The 18,054-nt window shown below is 37.3% G+C and overlaps 1 protein-coding gene across 1 annotated transcript in view; it reads right to left on the reverse strand.

Annotated features, from left to right (window-relative positions):
• Window positions 1-18,054, reverse strand: part of LOC140453242 (dynein axonemal heavy chain 5-like) — a 293,833-nt gene that overhangs the window by 13,093 nt on the left and 262,686 nt on the right. The window contains 7 exon segments of the mRNA XM_072547816.1: window positions 1,655-1,867; window positions 3,495-3,710; window positions 6,317-6,520; window positions 8,227-8,432; window positions 13,831-14,050; window positions 14,803-15,048; window positions 16,837-16,989. Coding sequence (XP_072403917.1) covers window positions 1,655-1,867; window positions 3,495-3,710; window positions 6,317-6,520; window positions 8,227-8,432; window positions 13,831-14,050; window positions 14,803-15,048; window positions 16,837-16,989 — 1,458 coding nt within the window.

An 18,054-nucleotide genomic window follows, 5' to 3' on the forward strand; every position in this document is an offset into this window, starting at 1 on the left:
CCTGTCTATCCTTTACCATTGTGGGGTCTGTTTCTGTGCTGTATGACTCTATGTGTAATTTTTGTAACCCAGGTGTGGGAAGCACAATGTGTGCACAATAGATCTGATGTCTGAACTTTGTGGAATTCTTTGGAAATATGGGGTATTCTGGATGTAGGTTTGGTCCTGAGCTGGAAGGTTCATTGTCAGACGTTTCGTCACCATGCTAGGTAACATCATCAGTGAGCTACCGAATGAAGCACTGATGGCATGGCTCACTTTCTATTTATGTTTCCTTGGGTTGGTGACATCATTTCCAGTGGTGATGTCATTTCCTATTCTTTTTCTCAGGGGGTGGTAAATGGGATCCACGTCAATGTGTTTGTTGATAGAGTTCCGGTTGGAATGCCATGCTTCTTGGAATTATCGTGCATGTATCTGTTTGGCTTGTCCTAGGATGGATGTGTTGTCCCAGTCGAAGTGGTGTCCTTCCTCATTTGTATATAAGGATACTAGTGATAGTGGGTCATGTCTTTTTGTGGTTAGTTGATGTTCATGTATCCTGGTGGCTAGTTTTCTGCCTGTTTGTCCAATGTAGTGTTTGGTACAGTTCTTGCAAGGTATTTTGTAAATGACATTAGCTTTGCTTGTTGCCTGTATAGGGTCAGACCCTATATGTATTATAAACAACTAACCGGACATACAAATGTTGACGTTTGACATACTGCAGCATAGTTTACTGCGGGGTCAGCTTTACAAAAGTTGCCAATAGAAAGTGCCATCAATGCGTACATGAGCATTAAATTCAAATGTCGCCATGACAAGGAAGATGTCTGCGAAATTATGATAGCCAAAGTAATACTGTTGGGCATTGCAAAGTGTACAGAGGTGGTGCAGAAAACTCACCAAATTATCTTCCATATCAAACTAAATGCTGACTCCAGCATAAGCTCAAACTACTGCCCATCCCGTTTTAGATGCGCATGTAGCCTTCTGTAAGTACTGTCTGTCCAAATGCATAATAACTTTATAAAATATATGAATGTTATTTTTAAAAATGTTTCAAAATAACTGTAAAGTATTTACAGGATGTGCTAATTTCCTTTCAGTTCTGACATTATAAAACACTGTTTCAAGCCAATATATTATTTTGAGAGGTGATTTATGGTCTCCAATCAACTTTCTGACACAGACTGGCTCCTAAATGGTATAACCTGCCTCATGTGTGTAATCTCTCTACTTGATTGTAAATCCAGCTATTGAGTTTAACTTTTAACACAATCATAGCATTGTTGCAGATGACCTTTAAAATATAGATTGATTACTGCACTATTATAAGTGACTTAATTCTTAAATGTTAATCATTTACCACAACTACATAGTCAGTAAATAAGCAAAGATTTTACCTTGATGCTATTGTATGTTGCTGAACCAGTGTGCTACATCATAAACAGTGTAGTATAACAATTATCGTAAATTTTTTTTTGAAAAGTTGCAACTTAAATCAAACAAAAGAGTTAATCAGACAAAATTCTGTAAGAAGTTAATTGCCTGGGTTCTAGCAGGAAATGATCTTTTATGATTGAAAGAACTGTGTGAAAATAACAGTTGGTGTGGAAGCCACTCCATCCCAATCACCATTCATATGCATTTACTTATAAAGCATCTATCTTACCTTTAGCCACCTGATAGGTATACGTGCAACATACATGCAGTCCAGTGCATCGCGCAAGTTTTCACTCATTATAATTGAACCGTCTATGGCAAGTTTCAGATCCATTAGTGTGTTGCGCACCAATGAAATCACTTGTTGCATACGATCGATTTCTTGATGGAGGAAGATGTTCATTGGCTGAAAAATACCCATTTGTGCCAACCTTTCTTTAACCTGGAGTAAAGAAAAGAAAACTGAAATACAATATTAAGTAAAGAACAAATAAATCATTATTATGAAGTGAAACAAAGCATTCCATCAAACCTATTGCACGGTAAAATATCAGATAAAATGAGACAATATTAATGAATTATATTTAAATAGCACACTGTTGTAGCTCAGAAACTTCTCAAAAAGCTTTATATACAGCAAATTATTTTGAATTGTTGTCATGCTATAGTGCAGGAAAACCTAGAATCACTTTTACACAAATGCCAAGAAAGATAAAACAGCCAACTCATCTGTTTTTGATAGAATAGGTTGAGAGTGAAATGTTGGTCAGAATGCTTGGAAAATGTTTTGTTCTTCACTAGACAGTACCACAAGATCTTTAAAAATTTGAGTTCATATCTCATCCAAAAGTACCACCTTCAAACATTTAGGACTTCCTCAGTAATGTCAGACTAGAATATATTCTGAAATACTGGAGTGGCTTTCAACCTACAAGCATCCACCTTAAAATCAAAACTAGTAAAAATGTATTTTAAACTATCAGTTGCAAACTTTCTCAATCTGAGTAAAATTACTAATCAACAAAGTAACTCCTAAGCTATTTTAATTAATTTATTCCAATGTTCCTTCTTTAATATAAACTAGTTTATCCTCACCTCACAATCAATCATTTACACCATCAGAAGAAGCTCGAGGGAAATGCTGACTTCAAATAACCTATAATTTAAAGGGAACAGCCATCTGCAAAGTTGTTAGTTATAGCTTTGGAGCAAATGTTAGAAGTAACTATCTCATTCACAATGCAAAAACAACAATCATGGCATCTGCATGTAATTTCCTCCTCAAAAATGAGACAGCATCACATGTTTGACCCTGGGCTGAAATAGAAACTAAAGTGAAGTGGTGCTGGAATCAGCATTCTTTGTTGCAGGGTGAATCATACTAATATTAGCTTATCTCTACCTTGTATGTGCATATAAAAGGTTTGGTAATCTATACGGCCTCACGGTGGTCTGATACTGGTCTGTTTGTTTATATTTTCCTTGAAGGTTTGTGAATTCAAATCATTCTCCCTTCTCTGCAACATACTAAAGTTGCCACTATTTGAAGATAGATGTCCTTCAAGAGTCGAAGTCTGGTACACATTTTATAATTCTAGGATGGTTGGGAGAACAGAAAATCCAAGACATGCAAACGATAGCTACTTTGCTAATATTATTATTTGCTATTATTATTTTAATAATGTACCATTGAGCAATGTTATTGTACCAATTTGTGTTTAAAGCTGAAATCAAAAGTATTATGTTTCAGAAATTAATGTATTTTACAATATGCATTTTCAGTAATGTTGAAAAGCTGAAAACAATGTGGGCATGTATTGCCTTGAAAATTATTTTAATAATGTACCATTGAGCAATGTTATTGTACCAGTTTGTGCTTCATCTAATTCAACTCGATAATGGAATTAAACATGTATAATATTTATATACAACACCTTCATCCTAAAAATCTCAAGTCTACAAATATATCTTGCAGGATGATATTTCAGTTAATCCATGTTTTCAAGCACATGAAACATTTAGGGTTACAATTTTAAACACAGCAAATTAGGATTTTTTACACAACATACTTTATAAATTATGTAATCTGGAGGTAATTTCATCAACATGTCATCAGCTAAATGGACTACTACAGACTCCCGTGTTTCTCCGACCCCAGTTGAGCTATCCTTTGGCTGGATGCTGAGAATTGTATCAAGCACATCCTGGGCTAGTTTCCTTTGATAGGTGATGTCAGCATTAGGGTGGAGGCCAAAGACTTCTGGTGTATCGTATGCTGGCAGACTCTATGAAAAATAAAAATACATTAAGCAGACAGGCATGATTTTATTCTTATTTATTTAGGGTATATACATATTTAGGTTGCAAATTTGAGGAGACGTATCTATAGTCTCCACTAATCTCATAACATTATTTCTTTGGAATCATTGGAAAATCAGCACAAATTGCTTTTTTAGTTATTTATAACATTTCTCCTAACTCTCTTTGGAGAAGTGGAGATCAATATGTGATATGTGCAATTTACATAGATTTTAACATCATTTGTTTTAGAATTTAGATTCTGAAATCAGGGCATGTGGGTTTTAGTCTGTATGCTTGAGGGGGTTTAATGATTAACTTGTGAGCATTTCCAGAACCATAGTTTTTTCAAAGCAGTACGAGAGAGACAATTCCTAGAGAGCTTTGGGATTTTTTTTAGCAATGGGGGAGTCTTACAATTGTAGGGAATAAATATTGAAGAGCATTAGCCAGCTTTCAGTTAGAAGCATCAGGAACTGAATTGATTTGGGAATTTACTCAGCTTGGAAAACCTTTGGCTTCAGTTTGCAGATGTCCTGGTTAAAGTTGGGCATATAAAACAGTTTCTCCTGGAGAGAGGAGTTAGTTCAGAAAAGTTAGGAAATAAGTAAAAGTTTTAGTTTGAAAGTTCCAGACCAGAATTCGTTGGTTGGAACCCTGAAGAGGTCAATTAAAGATGAGAAAATCCCAAATCAGTTGTGTAAATATTAAACGGAGAGGCAAAAAGAATCGTAAAATCTGAAATATTGGAATTGAAAGCAATGGTTAAGTCAAACTTAAAAACAGGATAGAATAGGGAATTCTCTCTGGTGTTTGAGTGTTGTAAGGGGATACTGCTGGGAAAGGTGGACTCTATTTTTGTTTTGTGTTTTGAAAACTTTCAGATGATGTTACATGTAAAAATCTTTGACTCTCAACTCTCAGAAGCATTTTCAATTGCAGCTAATAGTGCAATATATGAAGAAGTTATATTTTTATCACCAGCAATTTCATTCTTAATTGTTGAAATAGCCAAGAGACCTTGGGCAAGTGAAACAAAAACAGAAATTACAGAACTGAAGAACAGTCACTGTACTCAAGATTTAAATCTGCTTTCTCCCCACAGGTGCTGCACGACCTGCTGAGTTCTGCCAACAATTTCTGTTTTTATTTCAGATCTCCAGCATTCACCGTTCCCTGTTTTAGTTTAGACTTTGGCCAAAGATCATTTACCCATTTCGGTGGTATGGGTGGATGGCAACAGACTCCATGGCACTATATGCAGAAACCTGGGAGAATTCCCAGAGTGTCCTTCCAAAATACCATGTACAAGCAAGTTTTTCTTCAAAACCAAATGTGTTGTTTCAAGGCGTTTGCTTTGGACAAATTGATTTCCACATTTCGTTACATCATAACAACAACTCCAGTCTGAAAAGTAATTGATTGATTGCGAAACTTTAAAGAAATAACCAGCAAAACTGACAAATGAGACTTGTCTTGCACATTTCACTTTGAGGCTCCAGTATGGCTAGTATTTTCATTTCCAAGTATCACTTTTTATTTAATATTATGTCCTTTTTTGTGATGGACATGTCAAAAAGCCATATTAATGCTATTAAAACTGATCATTTAAGATACGAACCACTGCAGTCACATCAAATTGATGTAGCATGACTTTACATGTTTTAACTTTTTGCTTCCACATACAAAAGCATTCTCATACATACTCTCATTCTACCAAAAATTATCAAATAATTCTATTTTATTATGTACATAATGCAAACCCATTTGTATTAGCTGTTATATGTATTTGTCTTTATATACAGCAGCAAATATTGTATGGAATCGGTTATGTTAAATTGGATGTCACACAATTAAAATGTGTTAAACTTTGCAAGACATAAAAGATATTTTCTTTTGTTAAAGTTGCCTTAAGAATGCAAAGTTTCACTCAAAACATAATCTAGTTGAATTTTTTAATGGTAATAAATATATAAAGTATACCACTGTTTAGTCTTTCATTATGCTTTAGGTTGGGGGTCAGAATTTGAGATAAAATCTTTATTTTCTTTCTTTGCATGTTACCATTCTTCTGTATGAGAAGTTTGCCTAGAATGAATTTGCCTATAACTAAGCATGACAGGGAAATACGATAAAAGAAGATTTATATGAAATGTGGACATAGATATTTTTATTATTTAGACAGATACAGACTGTTTCCTATGTCGGAATGTTTAGGCTGCTTGAAATTTTCTTTCTTTTTAAATTGTATTATATAAATTAATTGCTTTTAAATAATAACAGATAACAGGCATAGGGTATTGTAATTCCTCAACAGGTTTCTGCACACTATACTCAATTCCAATCTGCAATCTATCAACTGCCATCACCTTGCTATCTCTGTTACCTTCTCCCACTCAATTATCCCGGATTTCTAAACTAATTACAGCTGGATCTCTGAAGTCACAGCAAACCAAATGAAGCACAACTTTATGCTCATAGATGCCTGAACCTACTACTAATTTACCGTGCCCATGGAAGCATTGTCAGGAAAAATTCACAATGCAATCACATATACCATGCAAAAAAATGGATTTTTGAAAAAAAAACAAACCTGTATATGTTGCAAGTATTGTTCCACTGTAGTACAGTTAGGGATGGTGTAATCTTTATAAAAGCAGAAACTTGGTCCAAACATATGCTCACCAAACCACACTTTAGCAAAAGCTTTCAACAGTCGCTTATCGTAATCATCTGTGACACGACCTCCATATTGGATTTCTCCAATCATGTAGTAAACTGTATTCCAAGAGAGGCCCTGGTAAACAGGATCAAGTATATATGCATTCTCCAATTAATCTAGAACCAGACTAAAACTAGGAATGACAGGGTGAAATATGCAGTTTAAGAAAAAGAGCTCAAATGATGAGATGCAATCACACGACAAGCAGATACTATGAATATCACTTTCCATTATGATATAGAGTGCAGTCTGCAGATGATAAGCTTTAACCTTGACAAGGACATAAGAGAAGGTGGACAGCTCCAACACAGGAGGTAGTTGACAAAGCAAAATAACAAAGATTAATGAAAGCAATTCTTGCTGGGAAATAATTTCTACTGATTGGTACCTGTCAATGACAATTTCCATATTAGCTATTTCCTGAAAATCTAAAATTTAAGCCACAGATGTCAATAATGCAGAGTGAGGGAAAATCTCTCATTCCATTGATAATGGGATATTAGAGTCCTGCCTGGAAAACAATGCATGTGGGAGACTGAATAAGAGAATTGAACTTTTGCCTGTGACCATTTTAAATGGTCACACTGACCACTCTCAATTGTGCTCTCAGGAGGAGATATGGAGAAGAAGGAGAAGAACTGAGTGAAAATTTTTAACGATCACTCTCATCCAGCTCTGAGCTGCTGGACATTCAATGCCATAGGTTGAGGCTGGACAGCAGTTCAAGCTGTCTGCATTTTTAATTAGTGCCTACGTGGGTTAACTGAGAAGCGTAAAAAGCATTTTACCTGACGATATGATGATCATCCCAACGCATATTCTCCTTCTCCACTGTTTTATCACCCCTCAGCCCATCCATCCTTCTGGTTCCCTAAGGACTCAGTCAATGCAATGCTCTCCTGGAGGCCTCCTGTTCTTCAGCCACAGTATATGCTTTAGTTTATCCAAACTTTGCTGCCGGTATCCTAGCTCTCACCATGTTAGATCCATACATCATGTCTGTGCTCACCAACTTACAGTGTTTCCTTATCGAGCAGCACCTTTAACTGATAATTATCATTCTTTGTTTAAAACCCCTCAATGGCCTCACCTCTCAATACTTTTGTAACCTCCTTTAGCCCTCTGAAGATGTTCCTCCAATCGTGGCCTTATTTGCATCCCTGATTTTCTTTCTTCCATCTTTAACAGCTGTGCCTTCAGTTTTTTAAACATAAGGCTCTTGTGTTCCCTTCTTAGTAAAGACTGAGTAAGGCTCAGTAAGACTTACCATGTTGATCGAACATTTGGTCACTAATCTACATGTAGCTAGGTGCCAAAACTTTCTGATTAAGCTCTACTGAAAGCTTTGAGAGGTTTTACCTCATTTAAGTAACTACATAACTGCAGTTTTTTTTACAAACAAGATCATTAAAAGGCTGTTCAGTACATAACATTTTCATGGAATTATGTATCAAATATCAGTGTTCTCTACAGCAATATTTCCCTTCTCCAATACTTCATAGAAAACATTATTTTTGAGTTTTGGATTTCTAAGTCTGCCTACCTCTTTTTATACCAACAGATTGCAACTACACTCGAATTCTGGTATTCCCCATCTGTTACAGTGTGCAACATGAACAGGAAAGAAATGGGGACCACTATCAGTCCATATTGCTTCCAATGCACCAGCATTTAGAGGAAATTTGAATTATTTATAATTATAATTACATTTAGTGAAACAAAAACCGAATGACTATAATTAAAAACATGAACTGTTCATCTCAGAGAAAAAGTTTTTGTACCTTTTTGCTGTCTGTATCATCGAGGTGGTTTTGCACAAACTGGATTGTAGCATTTAAATCAGCTTGATTAAACTCATAAGGAATATTCCAGCCGAGAGGTCCAAACTTACGTCTTTCCTGCACGGTGGAATGAAGGAAAGCTATTGCATATAGCATGGGTTTCCAATGTGGTGTGTTATTAATGTCTAGTTGGTCTTGGCTGATACCTTAAAAGTCAATAAAATTAGAATTGCGTTGGTGAAATTCTCTCGACAATCTTTAAATTTACAAGCTTTATTTGATATAAATTTCTGATTCTATGGTCAATTGTCAATTCATCGAAGGCACATCTCAGGTTTAAGCAATGGTCTTGAGGACATTTGAGCATTTGATATAAACCTTTAAGGAAGGCATTAAAATATGTAAAAACAATCCATTGTTACACATGCATTTCATTCAGAAAAACATTTTTATATTGATGTTTATGCTTCTCATCAGCCTCTTTTCAACCTTCAAAATTTAACTGCATCAACCTGTTTTTCTAATCATTTCTACCTCCAGCTTCCCATTATATGCAGTTATATCTTTCACAACATTTATTGCTAAATTAATTCTAAGTTCTAATCATTCTTTAGAGAAAGACGTTTCTCCTGAATTCCCAGAGTGGATTCATTGGTAATTATGTTAAATTTTGTCCCTCAGATCCAATCTTGCCAACATGTGAAAACATCTCTAGATCCACCCAATCAAACCTGTTCATAATTCTAATGACCTCTGTCACGTCACCACTAAATACTCTCTTTCCCACAGGGGAAAACAAAACCAAGCTGATCCAATTCTTCCTGGTAGATGGAGCTTCTCCATTCTTGTATGATTTCAGGCTTTGTTTGGGCCTTCTCCAGTTTTAATTTTTTCAAAATTGTGCTGAAGTGTGGTCTAAACAAGATTCCACATTAGTTTAACATAATACCTCTGTTAGTGATTTTTGAGAAGATTTGTAGCTTAGGTTGATGATAAGTACGTAAATTAACTCGCTGAGTTTGAAGGTTTGTTTTCAGATGTTTTGTTATCATGACTATGTAACATCATCAATGAGAGTCTCCGGTGAAGTGCTGGTGGTATGTCCCGCCTCTCTATTTATAGGTTTTGGTTTCCTAAGGTGGGCCATGTCATTTCCGGTTCTTTTTTTCAAGGGAAGGTAGATGGAAGTCTAAATTGGTGTGTTTATTAATGGGATTATCCCTGATGATGTTACTTAGTATGGTGACGAAACGTCTGAATACAAACCTTCAAGCTCAGCGAGCAAACTTACATACATAATACCCTTGTTTTTCAATATTATCCTTCTAGAAATGAATCCATGTGCTTTGCTTTTTTATGGTCTGATAAATCTACATCTTTACTTTTAGTGGTTTGTAATATCTGCACCTACAGATCCATTTACCCCAATAAACAATTATTTTCCAAGGATTATGTGGCTTATTAAGTCTTTTTGCGAATTCTTCTAACCATCTCACATTTTCAATATTGAAGTTCCTTTGTCAGTTACACACACATTCTGCAAGTTCATTCCTGTCTTTCTATATTGTGTTGCAGTCTTCCTTAACTGCCCTCCTCAAAATGGTGTCATCTGCAAATTTTAAAATTGTACTTGTAATTCTTGAGTTCAAATGATGTATGTAAATGATGAAAAATGGCAGTTCCAGTAGATTCCAATAGTTGATCCTTGTGAAAAATCACTTTCCACCTTTTCCCAGGCTGAGTAGTTACCTTTAATCTCTCTTCTTTATTGTTTTGTAGCCAATTTTCTATACTTTTTACTACCTGTCCCTGACTCCATGGGCTGGATTTTTGAGTATTGAGAGTGACAGACTAAATGTAAACTGCTGCTGAGTTCAGATCCATCATCCTGATACACACACAGCTCTTGTAATTGCTCAGGAAGTTTAAACTGCTGCCAGACTGATTTGAACTGCTCTGAATTCTCTATGACTCTCTCTTACATTGATCTCAGGATTGGGGATTTAGGCTACATAAGGGCCACTGATCCAGATACTTACCCTAGAATTGTTAAACTGTTCAGTATCCAGTGCAATTCAGTGCTTAACAGCAAAACCCAACCCAACCCAACCCAACCCAACCCAAACCACTAGCCCCAAACATGTCCCCCCACACACCCCCATCCCTCCAACATCCATTAGTTTTTCAAATAATCAAATGAGGTTTGTCAAATATGAATTTCACTCTTAGAATCCACTGACTGCTCTTTCCAATACTTTCAGTGTCAAGATACTTCTCTATTACAAATTTGAGTAAGCATTCCACATCTTTCATATTATTGACTTTAAACTAATCAGTTTAATAGAGTTATCATAATAACTGTCCATCAGTTCTTTGGCACAGCTCCCTTTTCCAATATATATAACAATGTTTCTGTAATCTCTTCCTTAATTTGTTTAGTATACAAGAATGCAATCCATCTGGACCAGGGATCTTATCCTCCCTAAAGTTCATTTGGTTATTCAATTCTTTTCCAGACCAGCCATGATCTCATTGAATGACGGAAAGCTTTTGCCTGAAACATCAATTTTCCTGCTCCTCGGGAGCTTAATGAGCCAAATGACCACCTTCTGTTCCCAATTCATAAGTAAGTTCCCTAATTTGATCTTAAACATCATATTGTTTTTAATCCCTTCTTATAATGTCAGGTCCAATATGTTTGGCTACCAGGTAAACAGCAAGAGAGTGTAATTACTGCATATTTCTGCCAGGTTTCCAACCATTACCAATGAGTTTATTGTGTACATCCCTCAAAGAACAATTTACTTATCTGAGACTTTCTTTTGTTCTTCATATATCTGTTCAATGCAAATTAGTTTAATTTTCATTGATAACTTAATCCTGCACTTTGTCTTTCCCTTCCTACATGATTTGTTTATGAGGCTATTATTAACCTTTTGTCAATCTTTCCCTTGTTGTCTATTGAAATGGTGTATGCTTTTTTCTTTAGTTTCAATTTTTTTCATATGGGAGCACTGTAAGAAAGAAAATAAGTAAAGCGAAAACATAAATTATGAGAAATAAGATTTTTTGAATGCAATTTCAAGTTTTTATGTACACTATAAATAGATAGATTGAGTTGACAGTAGAAGAGTAATATTATGTTGCATATAATTCATCAAATTTCAACACACAAAGCTTTATCAGCCACCCAAGTTCACCAAAAAATAAAATGTTCTTAGGGCAAGAAACCTGTTGTCTGGCCTATGTATCACTCCAGTCCTACATTGTTATGGTCGACTCTTAACTTAGAAAGGGTAGTTTCTCTAGTGTGGTTAAATAAATGTTAGCATTACCAGTGATGTCCACACCCTGACAATTAATGTTTCAAATAAGTAGTGCATTCATTGTCAACATTATCAGATCTATATAATACCATTAGAGACTTGGGGTGCACAGAAAATGACGTAAGTCAACATTTTTTTTTGATCACCATATTTCTAAGAGGTGGAGATTTCAGCTTTTTAAAACATTTCCATCTGTTGGGTTCAAACTGGAAAGGCAGAGAGTATTTGATAATTCTCTCGATTGTCAAATATGATCATCTGGGCCAACACAAAGCATGCAAAGTGATAACATAATATGAAGATCAGGTAAGGCTTTGAAATTAAGTTCCAAGTTGTGAGAATACTGAATTTACATCCAAAAGTCCTGAATTGCGTTTAAAACCCTAATGAATTGCCACATAGTAATTCGACAAATGGAACTAGCTGAAACACCATGGTTCACTCACATGGAAACACATGCTGATCCAAAAATAACATTTAATCATCACACATAAAACAATTTTCAAAGTAATTCAGCAATTGTAGTTCAATGTTCAATAAAAATAGTGAGCTACCTAAGGTGTAAAAATCAAGCTATACTTTTACATAGAGTACAGAGGTTAAAAAAATGAGAAAATTACTGAGGCTTAAAAATATAATGCTACACATTATTAAAACACAAGTAGGTTTTCAAACTGTCAATGGAAATAATTGTAGTGAAAACTATTAAAAAGATAAAGAGATTGTCGTAAATGGAAAAAGAGAAAATTGTGCTTAGAATAAGTAGCTTTATAACCATCAGCATAGAAAGTCAAGCATACACACTTTATCAACTGAGCATAGGGTTACTTTAAATTTTCCGGGTAGACTTTGAATCATTTATTTGATGCAGACACTGTTTGCTACCTGAGCTTATGCAGTTTTTCTGTAACTGCCGAAGTGTTAGAAACCTCTTAAATAAGCATCTGTCTCAATCCATGAAAGGTTTACACAAATGCAAATGGCAATGTACACAGCCATGCACTGCCAGTTCAAAATCCAATTTACACTTAATTTTACAAAAATAATTCATTTGGGCAGTTTTAATGAAACAAAAACTTAGAAGCATTTTTGTATAATTTCTGGATGAACAAAGACAATTCATTATTTTTTAAGAGAAGTTCCTGTTGCAGGTCGTTATTAATATTGGAGTATCTGTTGCCAATGTACTTGAACTGCAAGTTGGTGCAGTAGGCAACATCATTGTTAACCCACACCACACTGGACTCAAACACTGGGACCACAAGCTGAAGTATTGCATTGTAACTGTTGCACTTCCCTGGCCATCCTCCTGGCCGCCCTACACACTACTCCATCTTCAACGTCTCACCGGAAGACTCTCCTTGCTGCTCCTCTGACCAGCCCACTAGTCACCTCCCCTTACCATCCAACTGCTCACACCCTTCACTGCTCCTCCCACTACCCCACTGGTCACTCCACCCTCACCACCTCACTGGTCACTCCGCTCACTGCTCCTCTCACCATCCTACTGGTCATTCCCCTCACTCATCCCACTGGCCACTCCACCCTCACCATCTCACTGGTCACTCCGCTCACTGCTCCTCTCACCATCCCACTGGTCATTCCCCTCACCATCCCACTGGCCACTCCACCCTCACCATCTCACTGGTCAATCCGCTCACTGCTCCTCCCACTATCCCACTGGTCACTCCACCCTCACCACCTCACTGGTCACTCCGCTCACTGCTCCTCTCACCATCCCACTGGTCATTCCTCTCACCACCCCACTGGCCACTCCACCCTCACCATCTCACTGGTCACTCCGCTCACTGCTCCTCCCACTATCCCACTGGTCATTCCCCTCACCATCCCACTCGTCACTCCCCCTCACCATACCACTGCTCAGTCCCCTCACTATCCTACTGGTCATTCCCCTCACTGCTCCCCTGACTATCCAACTGGTCACTCCCCTCACTATCCCACTGGTCACTCCCTCTCACTGTTCCTCTCACCATCATTAGTTACAGTATCCCATCCCTCTCCTGCTTACACTCACTAACATTGCTTACATATGAAGAGATTTAACTTACATAAGATGCAATGTAGAGCAGCCAAAACTCATTGAACCATCTATCAATATATTCTGGAGGGGATGGGAGATAACATAAAGGAAGGGAAAGTAATTTTAAATTTTCATCTGGTTTGATGCCTGTTTATGCATGCATGAACACACGGAAACTGGGAAGATATTATCGTATAAAGTTATTACACATATTAATCTAACCAGTGACTTTTCTACCTGTGAATGTTCGCTTCAGACCAGCTTTTAATCCTTGTGGTGGTTCATTGGTAAACTTTATCCCCATTTGCAGCAGCGTAATAGGGAAGAGCCTGTGGACCTCGGTGGTTATCCATAGTCGGAATGATTTGTCAATACTCTCAGTTTCTGTAACTGTGTCCATCAATTCATCCATGAAATCCAGTCCTAAGTGGCAGTTCTGAAGGAGTGCCCAACCTCCCTTAAAATTAAATTTCCCAAGACAATTAAATTCAATGCAAATAAATTTGAAAGCCAACAAAAATCAAAGTTATTATCTAAAGGTGGAGATAAGGAGTAATTTACTCATGACAAGTTTTTTCTTTTAGTTTTACACTAACATCCTGAAGTTGACTCTTTTTCTGAAATGTCCCTTCTCTTCATTGGTTAATGTCTGGGCTCCACTTTCCAAATCACTTCATGAAGTTGCTGAGACCAAGAATTTACCAGTTAAAAAAAGACTGGGATTATACTCAATTCACAGTATTCTCAAGTTGATTGTAAATTGTATGTTAATTGTATTGTTAAAATATACAAGTGAGGGGCATGGTTTAATTAAGAATTTGGGTCACTTATAAACAGAAACTGCTGTAACATTGGTAGGTAGAAGGCAGACATTCACAGTGTTACATTTTGTAAATACACTTATTACCAAGGAAGAGGAATGGTGCCTAATTTCATTCTTCACCATCTGGCTTTGGATTCAATTACCACTATTGTCCTGTGGCAATATGTTGACACAGGATATGGTCCAAATCTCTATAATAGTAGAATGTTTGGAAGATAATTATATTATAAAATTGCACAATCTCAGAAAAAAAATGCTCTTTGAACTAGACTGTCAACTTAAAGAAACAAAAAAAGAGATAAGTGCAGTTTATTTGAGGAGACAGATCTCAGCTTCTGGAAGCACTGGTTTGTACAGAAACTGGAAATTAATGATAATCCTCTTACACTTGACATGGTCTGCTGCAACAATCTGCGTGCATGCGTCTCTTGGCCCTGGCCCATTGAAACATAGCGGGTCTCAATTTTCAATCTCTTTCCAAGAGCAATGATGCGGTCTGTAGGATCAGAGCCCATGGAGAGGAAACAGATGAGAGGTGTCCTGGTGTCAGATTCCTCCCAGCTTTTCTCAAGGTCCAGAATAACACCTTCTGCATACTTCTCACCCATAGAATCAATGATGTATTTGCGGGCCTAGATGTATAAAAATAATTATTCTAGCTTCTGATTTTCAAAGGCAAGCATTTTATTATTATATCTGAAACACATAAAATGTTCAAAGTTATAGCTCGGTGAGAAAGGTTTCTCCATTTTGCACTTCTTACCATAGCTGAATTCAAATGCACTAAGATCAACTTATTAAACTGTGACTTGTTGGTGGTCTACTGAGAATAGGCAGCACCTGACAGGTAACTATGCAATTACGCAAAGTGGGCGGCACGGTGGCACAGTGGTTAGCACTGCTGCCTTACAGCGCCGGAGACCCGGGTTCAATTCCCGCCTCAGGCGACTGACTGTGTGGAGTTTGCACGTTCTCCCCGTGTCTGCGTGGGTTTCCTCCGGGTGCTCCGGTTTCCTCCCACAGTCCAAAGATGTGCAGGTTAGGTGAATTGGCCATGCTAAATTGCCCATGGTGTTAGGTAAGGGGTAGATGTAGATCTAGATGTAGATGTAGGGGTATGGGTGGGTTACGCTTCGGCGGGGCGGTGTTGACTTGTTGGGCCGAAGGGCCTGTTTCCACACTGTAGGTAATCTAATCTAATCTACCTGACTTCAGTCAGTGAGGTCACTCAATTTAAGAGGCAGTTATACTTAGAATAACTGCTAACTTGAACCAGAGAGTGTTATTTTCACTCTTGCCTCCAAATTAGAGGTTCGTGGGCTCAAACGTCTCGACCTCTGTGTTTGTCTACCAGGTGCAAATAAGTAACTCTCAAAAGCAATATTAATTGCATAGGACTCTTTCTTTCTCTTTGAAGAACTGGGTAGTCAATGATTCTCATATTGAGAGACTACACAAAGTTTTAAGAATGGTATTTCAGAAAGAGTAATGACATACAGTTCTTGCTAGATGTGGGAGTTTCAGGTTAACATCAGTTTCTGTAACTGTGTCCATCAACTCATCCTTGAAATAAGTGGCAGTTCTGAAGGAGTGCCCAACGTCCCTTAAAATTAAATTTCCAAAGACAATCAAATTCAATGCAAATAAATTTGAAAGCCAACAAAAACAAAGTTATTATCTAAACAAACATCATCTGAGGGAATTGTCCCAATTGAGATTCTTTAAATTTATGATTACGGAGACAACGCAATACATCAGGGAATGAGAGAGAAATGTCTGCAACAAAAGTTTCAAAAGCAGTCCTCCCATTGAGGAATAGGGTATTGGTAGTTTTTGAAGCACTGGCAAGTATCCAGATGTTAGGAAAGCAAGGAAGGATAGGTTAAAGCAGGAAAGCCCAGAGCAAATTACTACCGCTGTCTGAAGCAATGGTCTCAGGTGGATTAGCTGAGAACAGGACTATCAAATAAGGCAAAGAGAAAAGTGTATTTGAGCCCACAACCAGATCAGGCATGATCTTACTGAATGACAGAGCAGGCTCAGGGTCAGAATGGCCTCCTCCTGCTCCTCTGTCCGTGATTGCAATGGGATCAAACAGTACGAGATTACTCTTGTCAGGGAAGATTGGAAATCCAATTAGCTATGTATTAGGAATGGCAGAGTTGATGGTGTTTTGATAAAATGGAAGTACTGTCATGTTGAAAGTTTGGAAATAAACTGGGTGAAAAAGAATAAAGCAAAATGAGAACAGAGTGGGCCCATAGGGCTAGGACTACTGACTGAGTGCAGGATCAACAGCTACATGGACTGGTTAGATGGATCAGCCTGCCTCTGTTGTATAATTTCAATGTAATTTAATGATAAAGTGATGGCCTTACAGAAGGAAGCTATGAAGACAGTTTTATTTGCAAAAGTTCCACCTGTGCAATTGTTCTGTCTGGACACCAGGATCGGACCAATAAAAGCTTGCCAAAACAGTCCAGAGATTGATGGTAACCATCAGGCATAAGCTCCTCCTCTTCTGGAGCATCTTTATCATACCAGTTTTTCCACTGTTTCTCATTTCGAGCAACCTACAAATGTAATAGATGGCCAGCTGTCAATTACAAGAATATATTACTCTTAGGAAAAGGATTTCTTCAGCAAAATGCCACATTAACAAGTCTCAACTAAATTACTCGAGAGGCTCAGAATTGAAACAGTTAAGTTGATTAGTATTACCTCTCAGAGCTGACATTTCTGATTTCAAACCCAGAGTCCAGCTCAGCCATTTAACAGGTTGCACATCCAATTTTATATTCATTAAAACAAATATCTGGAAAATTAGTGAAGCTGCAATATGACCATACTGCCCTGTAAGAGCTGACACTTTGAGTTGAGCTTCAAATACACAAACATTTGCACCGGGACAACTGATTCATAAAATCTACCCTTGTAATCCTCGATATTTAATTCTGGTCAGATTCCATTTTTTACAAGGTTGAGCTGAATGTCATTTAACAAAATAAATCACCAAGATTATCCAACTGTATTCAGCAAAGAGCACAGTTTTGTTTTAAATGAAGAAAGAGAAAGAAGTACAATATTGGGTCAAAATTAACACAATTGTTTATAATGTGTTGTGGACTCATGATCAACATTATCAACTGTTTTAGATTTTTTACATTTTAGACCTGGACATCTTTGATCCAATCAGATTGTATAGTTTTCTATAGAGCTTCAGTTAATACTACTGTTCATTCAAAGATTCTGTATGTAACCATCATTTTGAAGCGTGGGAGGTTGATGCCTAAAAATTGGAGCCACTCACCTTCCCAACTTGCACGAGGTCGATAGATGTGTTGGGGCACTGCATTCAGATTCGAAGGAACTTACTCCTACTGCTCAGTTCCTCACCATTCCCATCCACATCCTGTTTAGTTTGAAAATATAGCTTCTTTTTCCCATCCATGGGGAAGAGAAGCTAAAATTTATTGCTCTATGCACTATGGGGGGGTGGGGGGTTGTTAGTCTTTATGCACGACCGACTATCTGCCCCACCATTGAGAACACAGACCAGATTGAGCTCCAACTAGCCACTAAAAAGCCACACAGAGACTTGTCCTCCATTCTTACTCCAAATAGGCCTACATTGAGGC

This window comes from Chiloscyllium punctatum, chromosome 26 (assembly GCF_047496795.1).
Source record: "Chiloscyllium punctatum isolate Juve2018m chromosome 26, sChiPun1.3, whole genome shotgun sequence".
Classification (NCBI taxonomy): domain Eukaryota; kingdom Metazoa; phylum Chordata; class Chondrichthyes; order Orectolobiformes; family Hemiscylliidae; genus Chiloscyllium; species Chiloscyllium punctatum.